Source organism: Colobus angolensis, unplaced genomic scaffold (genome assembly GCF_000951035.1).
Source record: "Colobus angolensis palliatus isolate OR3802 unplaced genomic scaffold, Cang.pa_1.0 Scaffold440, whole genome shotgun sequence".
Taxonomy (NCBI): Eukaryota; Metazoa; Chordata; class Mammalia; order Primates; family Cercopithecidae; genus Colobus; species Colobus angolensis.
The window spans coordinates 1,292,484-1,311,162 of record NW_012117822.1 but is presented as its reverse complement, the minus strand read 5'-3'; the positions used below and the strand labels follow the sequence as shown (position 1 = coordinate 1,311,162).

General features: G+C 37.0%; 1 protein-coding gene across 2 annotated transcripts in view; it reads right to left on the bottom strand.

Annotated features, from left to right (window-relative positions):
• The window catches only part of TERF1 (telomeric repeat binding factor (NIMA-interacting) 1), a 41,108-nt gene that overhangs the window by 11,111 nt on the left and 11,318 nt on the right, over window positions 1–18,679 (bottom strand). Inside the window, exons 3-8 of one of the 2 annotated variants that reach the window (XM_011957430.1) lie at window positions 16,082–16,203; window positions 14,569–14,655; window positions 11,899–12,048; window positions 9,836–9,948; window positions 6,451–6,510; window positions 4,711–4,805 (exon numbers count right to left, since the gene is read on the bottom strand). In XM_011957430.1, coding sequence (XP_011812820.1) covers window positions 4,711–4,805; window positions 6,451–6,510; window positions 9,836–9,948; window positions 11,899–12,048; window positions 14,569–14,655; window positions 16,082–16,203 — 627 coding nt within the window. The remainder of the gene's footprint in view (window positions 1–4,710; window positions 4,806–6,450; window positions 6,511–9,835; window positions 9,949–11,898; window positions 12,049–14,568; window positions 14,656–16,081; window positions 16,204–18,679) is intronic. The other variant, XM_011957429.1, reaches the window with a different exon arrangement.

The window sequence follows — 18,679 nt, the reverse complement described above, 5'->3', positions numbered from 1 at the left end:
TATCTATCTATCTACCTATCTACTTACCTACCTACCTACCTACCCTCCTACCTACTATTGGCCCTCTATATTCTCAGGTTCCACATCTGTGGATTCAACCAACCTTGGAATAAAACATTCAGGGGGACTGAATGTTATATATATATAACAGTACAATAAAAAATGATACAAATAAAAAATACAGTCTAATAATTATTTACTACAATTTAGTTATTTATCATTTACATTGTTTTAGTTTATAAGTAATTTGGGGATGAGTTAAAGCATGTGGTAGGCGGGTGCACAGGTCTATATGCAAAGACTATGCCATTTTATGTAAGGGACTTGAGCATTTGAGAATTCTGGTATCCCTGTTGGGCGGGCAGAGGGACGAGTCCTGGAACCAACCCCCTGTGAAAACCAAGAGATGATTGTATATATAAAAACTGTTAGAGAAATATATTTTGTTCATGCATAGGAAAACTTAATGTAATAGTGTCAGTTTTCTGCAAAATCATCTATTGTTAACAATGCAATTTCACATAAAAATCTCAACAGGGTTCTTTGTGTAATTTAACAAGATTATTCTAAAATTATGTGTTAAGAGAGGTAGTCCACCATTGGCTCTGAGCACCCCTGCAATTCTTGTTGCATGTACAAAAGCCTTATTCATCTCCTGAAATAGTGCATTTTCTATAGCCAGTCAGATAGGCAATTAGGCAGGTCAAGGAAACCACAACATGATGACCAGGCCAACTGCTCTCTCCTGGGAGAGGGTACTGGCTTGTTTGCTATTTGTTACAATGTTTTGTTGCTTACTCAAAAAGCACTGGGCCCTTGGCTCTGAGTTTTCCTCAGCTGAAATATAACTTACTGCCTTCACAGCATCCATTTAGGCCTGCTGCATAGTCCACGGGACTTGGGGTAGGGAAATCTGAACAACTACATCAATGCCATGTTGTTTGCTATAATAATCTGTCTTACTGTAACTCATTAAGTCGCTCAGTCTTGTTGTCTCCCTTTTGTACCTATAAAGTAGCAGCAGGTTTACTGCTTATAAAGCCCTATGGCTAGGTTTTTTTTCCCTGACAATATGGAAGACCAAAACACCAGAATAGTCAAGATTCTATTGAAAAACAATAAGATTACCCTACTACAAACTGAGCTATTATAAAACTACAGGAACTGAAACAATATGGTATTGTTGCAAGAGCAGACCAAGAGACCTAAACATACATGGGATTTTGACATATATATTGGGTGGGTTCCAGTCAGGAAAATGGAAACCACACTAGCTCTGATGGAGAGATTTTAGCATTAGGAGAAATGTTTAAACAGGTGTTAGAGGACTAAAATAGAAAAAAGGAAATAATCACATAAATGTAAAGACAAATTCATAATTATAGCTGGGAGATTTTATCACTTTTCTAATTGACAGAACAAGTAGGGAGGAAATGAGTACATATATAGATACCTGAACAGCATTATTAAAAACTTGATCTAATTGACATTTTAAAACACTTCATACAATGCCAGAATTCACGTTCTTCTCTGGGCACATCCAAATGGACCAAAATAAACCATACTGTGGCCATAAAACAAATCTTAAAAAACAAAAACAAAAACGAAAAAACTAGGAAGCATATTCACAGACTGAAATAGAATTAAACTAAAAATCAGTAACAGAAAGATATTTGGAAATTAAACAACTTCCTTCATAGGTCAGTAAAAAAGTCTCTAAGAAAATGAAAAAATATTTTGAACTGAAAATCCAACATGGGAAAACAATGCTACAAATATTGATTATATAGAATATAACCAAGAAAAATTGGGGATTGGTGGAAGAAATTTTTGCTACGGTCAATCAACAAGACTAAAGTTGACCTCTTAAAGCATTTCATATTCTTTATTTTATACAGATCATAAAGGTTACTGATAGATTTCTTGTGAAACCACTTTCATCTGAAGTACTGAATCCTTATTTTACATCTTAAAAATTAAATGTAAATATATTTTAAAGTAACATATGTAACTTTATCACAATTTTCTAAAATTTTATTTGCTCTTAATCTATCCATTCTTCTATTGAGGCAGTCCATCTAAGCAATTAGAGGCCTGGGCTGTGGAGTCAGACTGTCTGATTTCAAATTGTGGCTCCTGTTCTATTCATACACTGTAACCAAAGGTATTTTATTTACCTTTTTAAATCTCAGCTTCCTCATCTGTATAATGGAGATGATAAAAAAAAAAAAGCACTAATCTCATAAGGTTGTTTTGAGGATTGAATGCATTTACCTATAAAAAATTTTCAACTCAAATAATAATTTCACTCAATGCTCGTGAGTGCACTTTTTCTGCACTGATGAAATCCGGATGATTTGGCTTTTTCTTTCAACTTTTCTGAATTAATTTGATTTTTTTTCCCTAAGCACATGTCAACTGTACAACACAAAACTTAGTTTTTGAAAAAAAGGTTAGGGCTAGGAGCAGTGGCTCACGCCTGTAATCTCAGCACAATTACAGTGAGCATACTGCTTGAGTTCGGGAGTTACAGACCAGCCAGGGCAACATGGCAAAACCCCATCTCTACAAAAAATACAAAAAGGCTGGGTGTGGTGGCTCATGCCTATAATCCCAGCACTTTGGGAGTCCAAGGTGGGCGGATCGCCTGAGGTTAGGAGTTCCAGACCAGCCTGGCCAACATGGCGAAACCCTGTCTCTACCAAAAATACAAAAATCTGCTGGGTGTGGTGGCACACTCCTGTAATCCTAGCTACTCAGGAGGCTGAGGCAGGAGAATTGCTTGAAACCTGGAGACCGAGGTTGCAGTGAGCCGAGATCAAGCCACCGCACTCCAGCCAGAGTGACAGGGCAAGCCCTCATCTCAAAACAAACAAACAAACAAGCAAACAAACAAAAAAACAAAAAGTAGCAGGGGTGGCATGTGCCTGTGGTCCCAGCTACTTGGGAAGCTGAGGTAGGAGGATCAACTGAGCCCAGGAAGGTAGACGCTACAGTGAGCCAAGATCTCACCACTGCACTGCATTCCAGCCTGGGCAACAAAGTAAGACTCTGTCTCCAAAAACAGATAAAGAGGAGAAAAAAAGGTTTAGCACAAACAAAATTATTATCCTCGAACTATAAAGAGGGGGTACCTGGGTGCCACTGAAGTACACCGGATTTTTTTTTAAGAAAACATTACTGACACCTAATAAAATGTGCTAAAACTCAAAGACCTTATAGACTCAATAGCCACAGTCACTGTCAAGCCAGTCTGCAATGAGTTTATAGTCTTCAAATTTGCTGATAAACCATGTTTTATCTCTTTTGAGACAGTCTCGCTCTGTTACACAGGCTGCAGTGCAACCTCCACCTCCTGGGTTCAAACTGGATTCTTGTGCCTCAGCCTCCTTAGTAGCTGGGATTACAGGCAGACACCACCACGCCTGGCAAATTTTTTCTATTTTTAGTAGAAACGGGGTTTCGCCATGTTGCCTAGGCTGGTCTCAAACTCCTAAGCTCTTCAGGCAACCCATCTGCCTCACTGTCCCAAAGTGCTAGGATTACAGGTGTGAGCCACTGCGGCTGGCCTACATTTCCTTTTCTTTGAATTTCGCACTATGAAATTAAGTGTCTAGGAAAATACTCACATTATTTTCATTTACAATGATTCCCAGCTGTCTTGCAGCAATAAGTGTAGAAAATCAATCTTGGAACTCCACCAACATTAAGCACATAACTTTACTGAGTTTCCATTTTCTCATCTTTAAAATGGGAATGATATCTATGAATGTAAATATTTTAGAGCTCTATTTACAAATATTTGCTAATGGTTGCCATGTCATCAGCCATCAGGTATAAAAAAATTTATTCTATATTTACTGCAGGCCTATCATTTGCCTGGCATCAAGATGGTACCTTATGAGCATGAAGAAATAAGCCTAATTTCATTATGTCTATTATTTTTATCAATAAGTATTTATATTTAGATCCATATTAAAAATCTCAGTATCAGTTCAGTACCTAAATTATTAATGTGGGGTCAATAAACATTTGTTAAATGAATACATACCAAAAAGAAACTTGTAATTTGCTAATTCAACACTCTTAGACTTTATAAAACATAACTACTGTGAATAACAAGAATCAACTGTACTTAATGTTTCTGAAAAGTAACTACAGTCATGCATTGCTTTACAAGGGGGATATGTTCTGAGAAATGGGTCGTTGGGTTATTTTGTCCTTATGTGAACATTAAGAGTACACTTACACAAACATACATGCATATATATATATTCATATAGAAAACCTACGGTTCCCAGTACCATTGCTAATTATTAATCATTTCCCCTACTTGATATGCAATGCCAATATCAAGTGCCACATTATCAAGTTTCAACATATGCTCCATTACATTATTACAGGATCACCATCCTATATGCAATGTAGTCTGTCTTTGACTGAAATGTCATGATGTGGCATATGACTGTATTTGAAGTTGTTGAATACAGTCAAGGTAGAAAAGCAGTGTACCAAAAGAACGCTAAGCTAGACAGTCAAAATAGCTAACTTTCTCAATTAAACACTACTTCAATTAACTCTATGAAGTCAAGACTTTGTGCTTCAGTTTTCTGAAGTGTTGGTTTTTTTGTTATAGTAGTAAAGTCAACAGCTGGGTTGTCTGACGACACATCAATTCTCCTCCTCTAAAACTGTTATAACAGTACTCACTTTGAAGAGTTCCTATTCTTCTTTCTTTCTTATTATTAAAGTCTTGTTGCTGGGTTCCATGTTGCAACTTAGATAAGAAAAGATTCTTGTGAGACCTAAAATAAAACACGAAGTTTGTAACTGGTTCCAAAAAGATTAGTAAAGCAATGGAAAAAAAGGTAAAGGATTTGCCTTAATCTGTTCTAGGATCTTCTATTAATACTTTGGCCTACTTCCTTTGGTGCTCTCCCTGCTTAGTGCCCCATCTTAACCTGTGGCCTCTTAAGATTTCTGTTGCCTCTCTCATCTTTCTCTATCTCATCTACTCAGCAGAAATCAAGATGTTTTTTGACGTCTCAGAAGCAGGCAAAAAAAAAAAAAGAAAAAAAGACAAGACTCTTTTGGCTTTCCAATTAGATACACCAAGGAAAAAAAATCCTTAAACTACAAAGTATTAGCTTTCATTCTCTCTTAAGGCTTTTATTTTCCCAAAGACGGATTTCAAAATTGCTTTACATAATGGCAGGTATCACTTGATTATCTTTACAGCTTCCAAAAAGAGTTTTGAAAGGTAAGGCTGTTTGGAAACACAGGATGTGGCATCCTTTTTTAAAAAAACCCTGCCAAATTGGTATTAATCCAATTTTATGAAGGAGCAAACTAAGATTCAAAAAGCAGTTCACTTAAGCTTAGGCAGCTGTATTACCTCCACCTAAAATGTAGGTTCTTTTAGCTATACTTTTATCCCTATAGATACTCTATGTGACCAGCTATCCTTTCTCTCTTCCCCTCTCTCCCTCCTTCCCAAGACTTTCTATTGTCCTTTCTGGAATGTCATTCTCAATCTCTTCAACCATCCCTCCCTGCTCTTTGCCTTGTCTAAAATCTAGCTTTCCCCTGGGGACAATGTTTCTCTCCTTGGTAGCCTTCTCAAGTAGAGACTGGCTTCATCTTTCACCCTCCATAAACTACAGGACGCCAGAGACAGCAGTTTTCATTTCCTAATGAATGCCACTTTCAAGATCCTGCTTCCGTAGAAACTTCAGCCTTGAGGATTCATGCCACTGAGATATATCACCTTCAATCATTCTTCACAGCCATTCACCATCCTTCCAAGCACTTCTTCATCATTCACAGATGTTTCTCTACACCTAAGTGCTGCTATTATGAATTATTTCAGTATTCTCATGGACAATTCATATACCATCTTGGCCTCTCAATTCCTCATGTCCAATCACCTCTTCCACATGAAGTCAGCCACCTCCTCCCACGGTTCCACTTGTGATCCCAACTGCTCTATCTTATAAATCATTCATGCAGACTTTCTGCCCTCTGGACAGGTTATATTGTCTGTCACAGTGATTCTATTAGATCGAATAAAGTTTTTCAAGTAACTTTGATAATACTGGCATTGGGGCATTCATTAGAAATGTAATCCCCATCCCCTTCCTGCCCCAGTATCGTATCTTTGTTTTTATGACAGATAAGTGCTTACTAGACATCTGTTTTAAGCTCAAGAACTCCCTATATGTGTATTCCAATAAGGGCTTTGTAGAAACAATGTGAAACAACCCAGTCTCAGAAGCAGGTCTCTACAGTTTGGAATTGCAAGATGTCTCAGAGTCGTCGAATATCTGTTGGGCTAAGTAGGACCCTGAGATATTCTTTCAATTGTACCATTTATGTAGTAGTTATATTAGGTCTGCATGAATTGCTTCAAAGATTTGAAAGACAAAGAAGAAAAATGTCAATTTACTTCACCTCAATAAGGATACTGTACCCTCTGAGGATTCAGTTACCGCAGACTGTTTGTCACTAACACTTTAAAAGAAGAAAAAACTTGTAAGAATGTAAACAAAAGAAACTTTTCATAAGGGTAGTACTTTCCACATAGTCAAGACATATTTCAATTTACAAAAAATAACTTTGGAAAGAAACCTCGGTAACATTGGGACATACACAGTCCATTACAACATGGCTAATTTTTGTCCAGACATGCTTATACTTATAAGAGGTATCAAATCAAGCTTCTCCAGACATAAGCATAATTAATGCTGTAGTCAAGCATTTATAATAACACTCTTTCAAAAACTCTTCCATGGCACTTTACTTCCATGAATTCAAGTTTTAAAAACTGCCTTATTAAGGTATAACTGATACATAAAAAGCATGGCACATGTTTAAAGTATACAATTTGATGGGCTCAATTTTAATTTATGGTTCTCCCCACCAGTCTCCAAGTGAACTTTTGGGAATTAAGTTCCCATTTGCTATAGTTAAAATGGTTTCCACACACACAACATGACTATTTACACCTCTATGCTTTCACTGGTACTATTCCTCTCTCCTAAAATGGTATTTCCTCTTCTATCCATCTGTAAAAATCTTAACCATCCTACAAAAGCCCCCAGTATCTCTACGAAGCTGTCCATCTCAACTATTTCAGCACTGTATTAGATATTTTAAGTAATCTAGAGATGACTTAAAGTATAAGGGAGGATGTGTGTAGGTAATATGCAAATATTACACTTTTTTTTTTTGGAGACAGGGTCTTGCAGAGGGTCAGCCAGGCTGGAGTGCAGTGGCACAAACACAGCTTACTGCAGACCTCCCAGGCTCAAGCGATCCTCTCACCGAAGCCTCTCAAGTAGTAGGCACTACAGGCATGCACCACCAAGACTGGTTAATTTTTGTAAAGACAAGGTTCTGCCATGTTGCCTAAGCTGGTCTCAAACTCTTGGGCTCAAGTGATCCTCCTGCCTCAGCCTTTCAAAGTGCTGGGATTACAGGTGTGAGCCACTGTTCCCGGCTATTACACCATTTTTGTAAGACACTTGAGCATCTGTGGATTTTGGTATTCACAGAGGGTGGATATCTTAGGACGAATCACCTTCAAACACCAACGAACAACTGTATAAGCTTTATCAGAGCAAAATATTTATTTCATCTAGTCTTCATAACATGGGGGTTTCAATTTTTTCTAGGATTTGTCTGACCTCACAATCACACTTCTGATTCTATACTTGCTTTACTTGAACCCTTTTTGGTAACTGTCCTGACACTGGTGATTTAATGCTTTATTTGCCCTGGTTCTGCTTCCAGGATGGTTTTGGTATTTGCTCAATTCTTGATCTTTACCCTGTTTCTAGTTTTAGTTTTGTTCCCTGTAATTAGTGTACAGCAAGTTCTAATGTACGCCTGGTAATGAATTAGGCAATAAGGATACCAAGCTAATTAAGATGCTTCCAAGCTAAGTAAGAACCTTCAAATAATTCTCAGTCTAGTGAAAGAATCAGGTACACAGATAAGTTACTAACGAAGATAAGTCCTTTTATAGAGATGTATGCTATGAAAGCAAAGAAGTAACAACTCTGATTACAGAGCTGGGAAAGACTTCATCCAGGTGATCTCTGAGATAGATTGAATAGCCAGTAAGAGCTTGCCTTGGAGAAAATAAAATGATAGGAATTCAAATAGAAGGAACAAAACAAGGGCAGAGGTATGAAAACTTCTAACATTTTAAGATCAGGGAGAAGTTCTGTGCTGCTAGAAAGTATGATGTACGTGGACAGGGAGGGGTTCATGCTTAGGGATAAGACTGTATATTAAAAAAAATAGAATGGGTCTACGTAAGGCTTTATAAGCCATGGCAATAAATTCTGACTCATCTAGTAGGAAATAGGAGCCAAAAAGTTTTTAAGCTGGGAGTGATCTAAAGAGATTTATTTTTATTTTTTTGGAAGCTAACTCTGGAAGTTATGTCAAGGATGGATTTGAATGGTACAAAGCTATATAGATAAAAATAGATTGGAGAAGCATTTCTGAGGTGGGGTTCTTAATACTTGGAGAGACAGCTGGATGTGTGAGGTTAAAGAAGAGAGGCAGGGTGTAGAGAGGCAAATGAGAACATGAAGAGTTCTGTTTGGTACACATGGATTGCACTGTGTTTGTGTCTAGGAGAGCATCTGAAATAAGTGGGTAGTACTATATAAGGAGAGTCCATAGGAAGTGTGCTTGTCATTATCTGTTAAGAACCATGGTATTAGCAGTATAATCATGAGCAGGATGGCTTGCCCACAAGAATGTATTGGGTATTAGTATCATTAAACTTTGATTTTTGAAACAAAATGAAGTAATTGGGCCAATAAATATGGAATCTCTACTTCTTAAACTGGGTTTTAGAAAAAAGTACATCAATGTGAAATAAGACTTTAGTACAGCCTTTGGAGAGATGAAAGGAACAGGTCATGCTTTGACAGGCAGGAACAGTAAGAGGGACCACTATAAGATGATAGAGTCTCAGTCCTAAGATATGACAAGTGCAGTGTAGATCCAACTTGAACCCCAATCTCTACCTCTAAATAAGTAGTTAAGATGGGGTCCCTGTAACACTTAAGTCTTGGTCCCAAGAAGAAAGTAATATTACATCCATTTCCAAATATATCCATCCAGAGACCACAGAGATTTGATTATCTGGCCTTGGTTAAAGGTAGAAGAACAGAGAAAACAGACCATAGGTTCAATAGGAAAGAAGATCTTTATAATATCAGAGTTATAGCTTCCTCAATAGGGGAAGATATTTAAGCTTCTAAAACAAAAGACAAAATCACCCCCTGAAAATCCCTAAAGAAAAAATAATTTTGGAGACTTAACATATCTCTCAATATACAGGACTGACACAGCTTGTTTTCCTCCAGTATTAAAGCAAATCATTATTTCTTCAGTCAAGCACCAGATGAAGCAGTGAGCTTACCCTTAGAGAAGATATACAAATAATATTTTAATATACTAGACTCTTAGTACAGTGAAACATGAATCACATAATGAGAACATGTAGAATCTAAAAACAACTAAGGGGCACAGGAGTCCAACCTCACCTTTGTTCCTAAGCATACCCTCAGTAAGAATGGTAAACTATCCACATTATTTAAACTGTAATATTTTCTTATTCTCTAGTTTTGCTTGGCATATGTAGTTTGCACAGGTCATGAAATAACTCTACAGTACTCCAAATACCTAAATGTTAATCATCAGCAAGATAACATGCTACTCAGTAATTATTTTTAACAAAAAGACTCGCATCAATTTTACATAAAGACAGAACATTCATAAAACAAAGAATATACAAATTGATTAAATTACAAACCTTTTTCTTGTATCCAAATTAGCTTCAGTTTCCATTTCAACATCATTACCATTAGGTTTATCTTGAGAAGTTATTGTTCTTGTTCTTTTACTTTCTACTACTTTTGCTGCTGCCTTAAAAAATGGTGTGTGTGGAGGTAGGAGGATAGGAAGAAATGCATTAAGCCATTTTAAACAAATAGCATTAAATTAAGCCTTGTAATTCTTTGATAGTCATAGCCAATATATCTGTTCACAGGCCAATAAAGGGCACTGTGTTGTTATTTTCACCAACAATTAGGACACTGCCAGCAGCTACATTAGGTATCTGCTTGGTTTATCAGCATTACGAAGGTGGTCTTTCCTTGTAAATATATTTGATAGACAAAATGCTCTCTAGGCAATTTTAAGAGAAAAGGCTGCATGAAAAAAATATAAATTCTATATATTTTGAAATAAAAATTATCTCAATCAAGATGCTCCACTATAACACTGTCAACTTAAAACTTCTGAGGTCAAGACAGAGAATAAAATGTTATTAGAAAAAATTTATTGTTGTTTGTTTTGAGACAGGGTCTCACTCTGTCACCCAGGCTGGAGTACAGTGGCACAATCACAGCTCACTGCAGCCTCAACCTCCTGGGCTCAGGTGATCTCCCACCTCCGCCTCCCAGGTAGCTGGGACTACAGGCGTGCGCCACTATGCCTGGTTAAATTTTTTTTTTTTTTTTTATAGAGACGGGGTTTTGCCATGTTGCCCAGGCTGGTCTCAAACTCCTGGGCTCGAGCAATCCACCCATTTTGGCCTCCCAAAGTGCTAGGATTACAGGCGTGAGCCACCGTGCCCAACCAGAAATGTCTTTTTTTGAGACACAGTCTCACTTTGTCACCCAGGCTGCAGTGCAGTGGCTCAATCTCAGCTCACTACAGCCTCAACCTCCTGGGTTCAAGCGATCCTTCTGCCTTAGCCCACAAGTAGCTGGGACTACAGGCATGTGCCACTATGCCTGGCTAAATTTTTTATTTTTTTTGTAGAGACGGGGTTTTTCCATGTTGCCCAGTTTGTTCTCAAACTCCTGGGCTCAAGCGATCTACCCATTTCAGCCTCCCAAAGTGCTGGGACTACAGGCATCAGCCACTGCGCCTGACCAGAAATGTCTTTTTAAAGACAGGTGCTCGTTTTGTCACCCTGGCTGGAGTGCAGTGGCTCAATCTCAGGTCACTACAGCCTCAATCCCCCCAAAGTAGCTGGGACTACAGGTGTATGCCACCATGCCCAGCTATTATTATTATTATTATTATTATTTTTTTGAGACAGACTCTTGCTCTGTCCCCCAGGCTGGAGTGCAGAGGCGCCATCTTGGCTCACTGCAAGCTCTGCCTCCCAGGTTCATGCCATTCTCCTGCCTCAGCCTCCGGAGTAGCTGGGACTACAGGCGCCCGCCACTACGCCTGGCTAATTTTTTTGTATTTTTTTAGTAGAGACGGGGTTTCACCGTGTTAGCCAGGATGGTCTCGATCACCTGACCACGTGATCCACCCACCTCGGCCTCCCAAAGTGCTGGGATTACAGGCGCAAGCCACCGCGCCGGCCCAGCTAACTTTTTCGTAGACAAGGGGTTGTACCATGTCGCCCAGGCTAGTCTCGAACTCCTGAAACTTGGCCTCCCAAAGTGCTAGGATTATAGGCATGAGCCACTGCACCTGGCCTAGAAAAATTTTAAAAGGCCTTTCTTTAATGCAATTCCACTTTTCCCCAAAAATGTGTTTAAAAACGTCTTTAAAATTTACTTAAATTACAATGAATATTTGCTTTTGCCTATTTCTTATTTTTAATTCATTCTAAGTTTTCCCTTCAACTTTTTCTTTTGAAAATTTTCCTAAACTAATTTAGAAAAGTTACAAAAGTACTACAAAGATCACTCATAGGAGGTCCAAAAAATGTAACATTTTACCACACCTTTCTACAAAACCACAACAAAAAATTCCCATTAGTTTTAAAGGATTTCTATTTCAAGTATTCTCCTTTATTATAACATTTCCTTTAAGTCTATTATTAGACTCACTCTTGAATAATATGTATACCTTCATTAGAAAGGTTGACGATTTTTCACTTAGCACATAATTCACATAACTCTTAATTTTCTCCATCATGTGGTTGTAGCTGAAGTGTTGAAAAAAGGAATGAAATGTATCTTTCTGAGAGATTATCATAAGCAATTTGCTTTTGAGAGGCTAAAGAAAACAGAAGAAATGAATTAACATAAATCACACAAAGTTACAGATACAAGGATTTTTGTCATATATTATTTAATTGGAAAGAAATCACTTTATAAACTCAGAGACACAGATACTTTTAAAATTAAGTTTTAAATGGCATGCCAATGTACTTTTTCCTTACTTCTTCTGGCCTCTCCTCATTTAAAAAAATATTTTATATTTTAGACAGATGCAAAAAGATATGTATTATAAACCAGAGTACCCAATACCCAGTTTAAGAAATAAAACATAATCGATATGGTTAAAATCCCTGTTAACTACCATAATCCGATTGTATCCCCTTTTCTCTCCTCACTGTAACCATTACCCTGAATTTAGAATTCACCATTCCCATGAATTCCTTTACTTGCACTACGTATGTATCCACAAATAACACGTAGCATTGCTTAGCATGGTTTTAACTCTACAAGTGGTGTTGTACGATCTGTACTCTTTTGAAACTTGCTACATTTTAGTCAACTCTGTGTTTATTACAACATTTATCCATGCTGATTTGATATTCCTAGAAGTAGTTATTTTTGCCATTATAAAGTACTACACTGATCAAAAACATCACTTATTCATCCATTCTTCAAACCTACTGAGGGATTTAGGCTACTTGCAATTACTGTATTGCTCTTCAACATGTTTCTACATTATCTTCTGTGCATTGTATGTGTTTTTCTTGGACAGTAGCTCTTTCAATGCTGGCTGCAAAACAAAAGCTGTAGAACTTTAAAAAAATTCTTAGGCTCAATCTCAGAGCAATTGTCTCAGGAAGGCCTTGGTTTTTTGTCGTCTTTAAAGCTTTATGGCTTTTAAACTATGCAGTTAAAAGTGAAACCAGCTATTCTAGGGTATTGTCTAGAAGTGGAATTGCCGGAATGCATGCTTAAAAGATTTTGCTAAAATGATCTCCCAAAGAAGTACCAATATACAGTCTTGAAAGGAAGTTATGGCAGGAAGTACAATCATTTCTCAATTTGTTGAGACAACTATTGGTATTCTAAGACATTTTAATTGATGCCAGTCTAAGGGATGGGAAGTAGTGTTTCAATATAGTACTTAATATTGCTCTAATGAGGCAACATTAATACTAGTGAGGTTAAGTACTTATCTTAACCTCTTAATATTTCCTGGCTGTCAGTTTTCCTCTTCTGGGAGGTATGAGGAGAGTAGAATTTTCAGTAGTCTCATAGTGCTATGGAGAAAATATAAGGGTAGGAAACCCAAAAGACATATCATGCTATTGGCTGAAATTTCTGGAGGGCTATACCCCAGGGACAGGGTTATATTAGAGATAGACAAAGCCTTGCCAAAACTGCCCAACCTTACTCTCAACTAGGCCCAGGTTCCTTACTGGATTAAGGTAGTCACTCTCCAACTCTTTCTACTAACGTTATCAAAAGGTGCTCAATCTGATTATTCATCAGGGAAACAAATTAAAATCCAACAAATTAAAATCCACTACATATTTGCCTGAATGGCTAAAATGAAAACCCAGATGTAAGATCTGTGGAGCCACTAGAATTCTTTTACACTACTGGAGGAATTGACATAACTACTTTGGAAAACAGTTTGGCAATATCTACTAAAACTGAGTATGTACACACCTTATGACTCATCAGTTCTACTCTTCATATAAACCCAAAAGAAATGCAGATATTTCTTCCACAAAATGTATGCGGGAAAAAAATTGCACTTGTACTGAACACATACAGACTTTTTTGTATCTTTTTGTTCCTAAACAGTACAACTATTTACATTGTATTAGTTACTATAATCTAGAGATGATTTAAAGTATACAGGAGGATGTACATATGTTATATGCAAATACTATACTATTTTATTATTTATTTACTTTTAGAGACAGGGTCTCTCTCTCTGTTGCTTAGGCTGGAGCATAGCGGCAGCATTATAGCTCACTGCAGCCTTGACTTCCTGGACTGAAGCAATCCACCCACCTCAAGACTATAGTAGTGCGCCACCACACCTCGCTGATTTTTAATTTTTTCGTAGAGAACAGGGTCTCGCTGTTTTACCCAGGCTGCTCTTGAACTACTGACCTCAAATGGTCCTACTGCCTCAGCCTCCTAAAGTACTGGTATTATAGGCATGAGATATTGCACCCAGCCTCTTTTTACTTTTTTAATATGACTACTGGAACATTTTATTTATTTTTCATTATTTATTATTTCTTTTTTTTGGAGAGATGAGGATCTCCCCATGTTGCCCAGGCTGTCTCAAATGTCTGAGCTCAAGGGATCATCCCACCTCAGTCTCCCAAAGTGTTGGAATTATAGGTGTAACCCACTGCATCCAGCTTATTAGAAAATTTTAAATCACATATGTGACTTGCATAGTTTTTCTATTGCACAGTATTATTCTATACTGTTTAAAAGATAAAGCATTTATTTTCTCCTCCAATTTTCTTTCAGTTTTCCTCATTCTACAAAAACAGTTCTAAAATTCTATGGTTTTAATTTAAATAATTACCATATAAGAATTTGGATCACCAAATATTCTTTCAAAGACTTCTTCTGCTTCTTTAAAGTTGCCATTTTCCATACAAACAGCTATAGCCTAAAAGATGAAAAATACCAACCTTTAGACTGCGTTTAAAAATATCTAATAGTTATTTAATTATTCAGATAACTCAGGTAAGTCTGAAATCCTCTGTTGAAAACATTTTTATGTAGTTTAATAATTTTAATTTGATAAAAGACATAAAATACTTTTTCAAAGACAAAATAAGTGTCGCTTGAAATGACATGAAAAATTTGCACTGGTCCCATGCACATTTACTCATAAATGCCCAGCATTCTATCTCTAATTTAGACCAAATCAAAAGCATATATTAGTAAATAAATTAGAAGCCATACCCATGGACATTTAGGACCCACTTAAATATTAATTTTGAGTAAAAGGGAAATAAGAGGAGGTAGATGATGTTTGTGATGATTAGGATACATAAAATTTGCTAGTCAGAATCCCTGGAAAATATCTAACACAAACCTAAGAAGCTAGATGTTTTTGAATGATCATTTTTTTCACGCATTGACATTTTTGGTAACAGGGTAAGACAGGACCACTATTACCATCTGGGTAGCTATGTAAACTTGGTAAGCTACTTAGCCTCTTGGTGCCCCAGTTACCTTATATGTAAAATGGTGGAAACAATAGTACCTATTTCATCAGATTGTTATGAGGACGTTAAGAGTTTTATGTGAAAGAGTTTAGAACAGTGCCTGGCAAATAGTTGGGAATATATTAAATGTCTGCTGTAAACTTTGTCACCCATTTGACTTTACAGTAGTGTATTAAGAAAGACTTGCTTTCTCTAGCAGTCTGAAAGATTGCAATAACATGACAAATCTCTTTGCTCTGGGTTGAATTCATAAAGGAAGCAGTCGTTTTTCTGCCCATTTTCTTTTCTTCAGGTCCTAATTCTACTTGACTATCACCACACTAATTCTTGGGAAGGTGGGGAATGACCTGGCTTTTCTTTTCTATTCAACCTGAAAATAAATTTTTAAAATTCTCAAAAGAGAAAAAGTTTATTTAACTAAGAAAGTACCTAGTATTTGCTCTGACTGCTAGCTACTGTATCTTTGAATGACTTTTTTGGACTGCTCACTGTCTACTGAAATTCTCCCTACATGGTTAAAATTTTACATACTCTTGATTAGAAAAATCTAAAATTTACAATTAAAAATATTATCTACTTTTTCCATAATCTTTAAATATCAATTGGAAGAGCACAAATCCCTGGTTTTAAAATTTTCCACAACATGGGGGCAACATACACTTAAGTATGGAACATTAAGTTCCAGCCCCCAGTGATCATGTTAAGGCTATAAACCAAAGGTCAAATTTCTGAAGAGAAACAAACATATTAAATTTTACTATTGCTCAACCTCTACTAGGTTTCTCTTAATTTCTTTTAAGTGTTAAATGTTCTTATTTTCTAGAAATATAATAATTATAAGCATAAGTTATTTATTCATACCTGAATTTTAATTAAATTCTGTATTTCTTCGTGAAGTTTGTCATGCTCCTTTTCAATTGAACCCCAAATCATCAGGGCTGATTCCAAGGGTGTAATTCGTTCATCATTTTCAAACTGTGCATCTTTTAAAAACAGAACAGAAATAAGTAACTCAGAAAGCTAAGTAGAACTTTGTCAGTTTTTAATAATGCATTCCTTTAAATATTTATTGAGTATATACTATGTGCTAGGTGCTCCTCGTTTATACCAGTTTAGAGAAGTGATTTTATTTTCTAAGTTAATTTTCTCATTAAGATCAATTTCAAATGGAAAAAGGTTGATGAGATTATATTTGAAGATTTCTTTACAAAAATATGAATTTTAAGAACTAAACTATTTTACATAACATGTCATAGCAACAGAATTCTTAAGTGGTTCCTAAGTCTAATGCACTATAACAAACCTCAAGACAGGCCAGTTTTCTCACCTATAAAATGGTGACAATAAATACTATCTCACAGAATTTATGTGACTATATAATGAGATAATAGTTGTACTATTATTAAGCTTTCCTAAAAGAATTGTGATCAAGTCATTCAGAACAAAGATTCACAACAACTGATAACTAATTAGCAAATTACACAGCAACAACCCATTCGGACATTCAAGAGCCTTCACTATAATGTCTTGTATGTCTAGCATCTACAGTCTACAATTCATTTAATAAATATGTATTGATCACTCACTATATATATAGGCACTTGCCTGAAAACTTGGAATGTCTCAGTGAATAAGACAAAATCCCCACTTTAATGATGCTCACATGCTAATGAGAAATACAGTTTCAGAGTAGTAAGGGCTAGAAAAAATAAAAAAGGTACTGGAAATGAAGAATGGTAGGGGAGGGGGAAGCTCTTTCAGACAGGTTAAAGACCTCTCTGAAGAAGTGACAGTGGAGCTGAGAACAGCATAATGTGAAGCAGAAGGAACAGTCACCCAAAGATCTGGAAGAAAAACATTCCAGAGGGAATGGCAAGTGCAAAGATCCTGAGGAGGAGTTTGATGTTCAAAGGGCAGGAAGAGCCAGGTGGGGGCATGTGCCTGTAGTCTCAGTTACTCGGGAGGCTGAGGTGGGAGGACTGCTTGAGCCAGGAGTCTAAGGTTCAGTGAGTGAAGACGACACCATAGCACTCCAGTATGGGTGACAGAGTGAGACCCTGTCTTGAAAAAACAAATACAAAGGGCAGGAGGAAGGTCAGTGGGCAAGCTGGATGCACGCTCTTAGAAAGATGATGGAAGAGGCAAGTAGTTAATCAGTTCTGGAACTTATTTTGAATGTAGAATAGAACCTGTTAATGGATTGCATGTAGAGTATGAGGAAAAAATGGAGGACTCTTGGGTTTTAATAATTGGATAAATGGTGCTAACATTTACTATCATAGGAAGCCTGGGTGAGGACTAAGTTTATGAAGTTGTATATGGAAATCAAGAGTTCTACTATCCAGGTAAACTACAATTTATTTTCAAAATAATGCTAATGTTTTCATTTTGTCTAGATTACCTTCCCCCCCACCTCCACACCACATCTGAGGATGTGGATAGACTACCATTTTTATACTTTCTTTCTGACAAAATCTAGCAATTCTTACAGGCATAGCGCAAACTCCACCTCTTTATGGAATGCTGTCCTTACCCCAGCAGCTAAGAGACTAGGAAATGTCCTTTCTCTAAATCTCCTGTATGTGCTTGCTTTGGCAGCACATATATAAAAATTGGAAGAATGCAGAGATTAGCATGGCCCCTCAACAAGGATGACACAAAAATCCATGAAGTGTTCCATTAATTAAAAAGAAACTCTTTTATCATTATTCCTTTTTTAATGCCTTGCAGTACTTTATACTTACCTCCACAACCCTATTAGATTTTAAGTGTCTTGAAGACAAAAACTTCATACTCTATCATGCATAATATTTCAAATTTTGGGGGGCAGGAGCCACTTAGTGTATTTTTCTAAACCCCTGTAATCCTAGCACAGTTGTAGTCCCATAGCAAGTATGCAACAAATAAGCATAATAAAGAGAATTTTTTATTTTTATTTATTTATTTTTTGAGATGGTGTTTCGCTCTTTTGACCAGGCTAGAGTGAAGTGACGCGATCTCGGCTTACTGTGACCTCTGCCCCCTGGGTTCAAGCAATTCTCCTGTCTCAGCCTCCCAAGTAGCTGGTGCCCGCCACCACGCCTGGATAACTTTTGTAATTTTAGTAGAGATGGGGTTTCGCCATGTTGGCCAGGCTGGTCTCGAACTCCTGACCTCAGGTGATCCACCCACCTTGGCCTCCAAAAGTGCTGGGATTACAGGCGTGAGCTACCGAGGCCAACCGAATAAAGAGAATTTTAAATAGCACATCCTTTTTTCCTTTAAAAACCAGAGTGAACAGACAGTTTAAATATTTGTAGTTTCAAATATTTTTACTTTATTTCCTGTTGTCCTCTCCAAATTGTTTTTCCAACATTTTAAATATAAAAATATATTCATTCACGGCCGGGCGCGGTGGCTCAAGCCTGTAATCCCAGCACTTTGGGAGGCCGAGACGGGCGGATCACGAGGTCAGGAGAT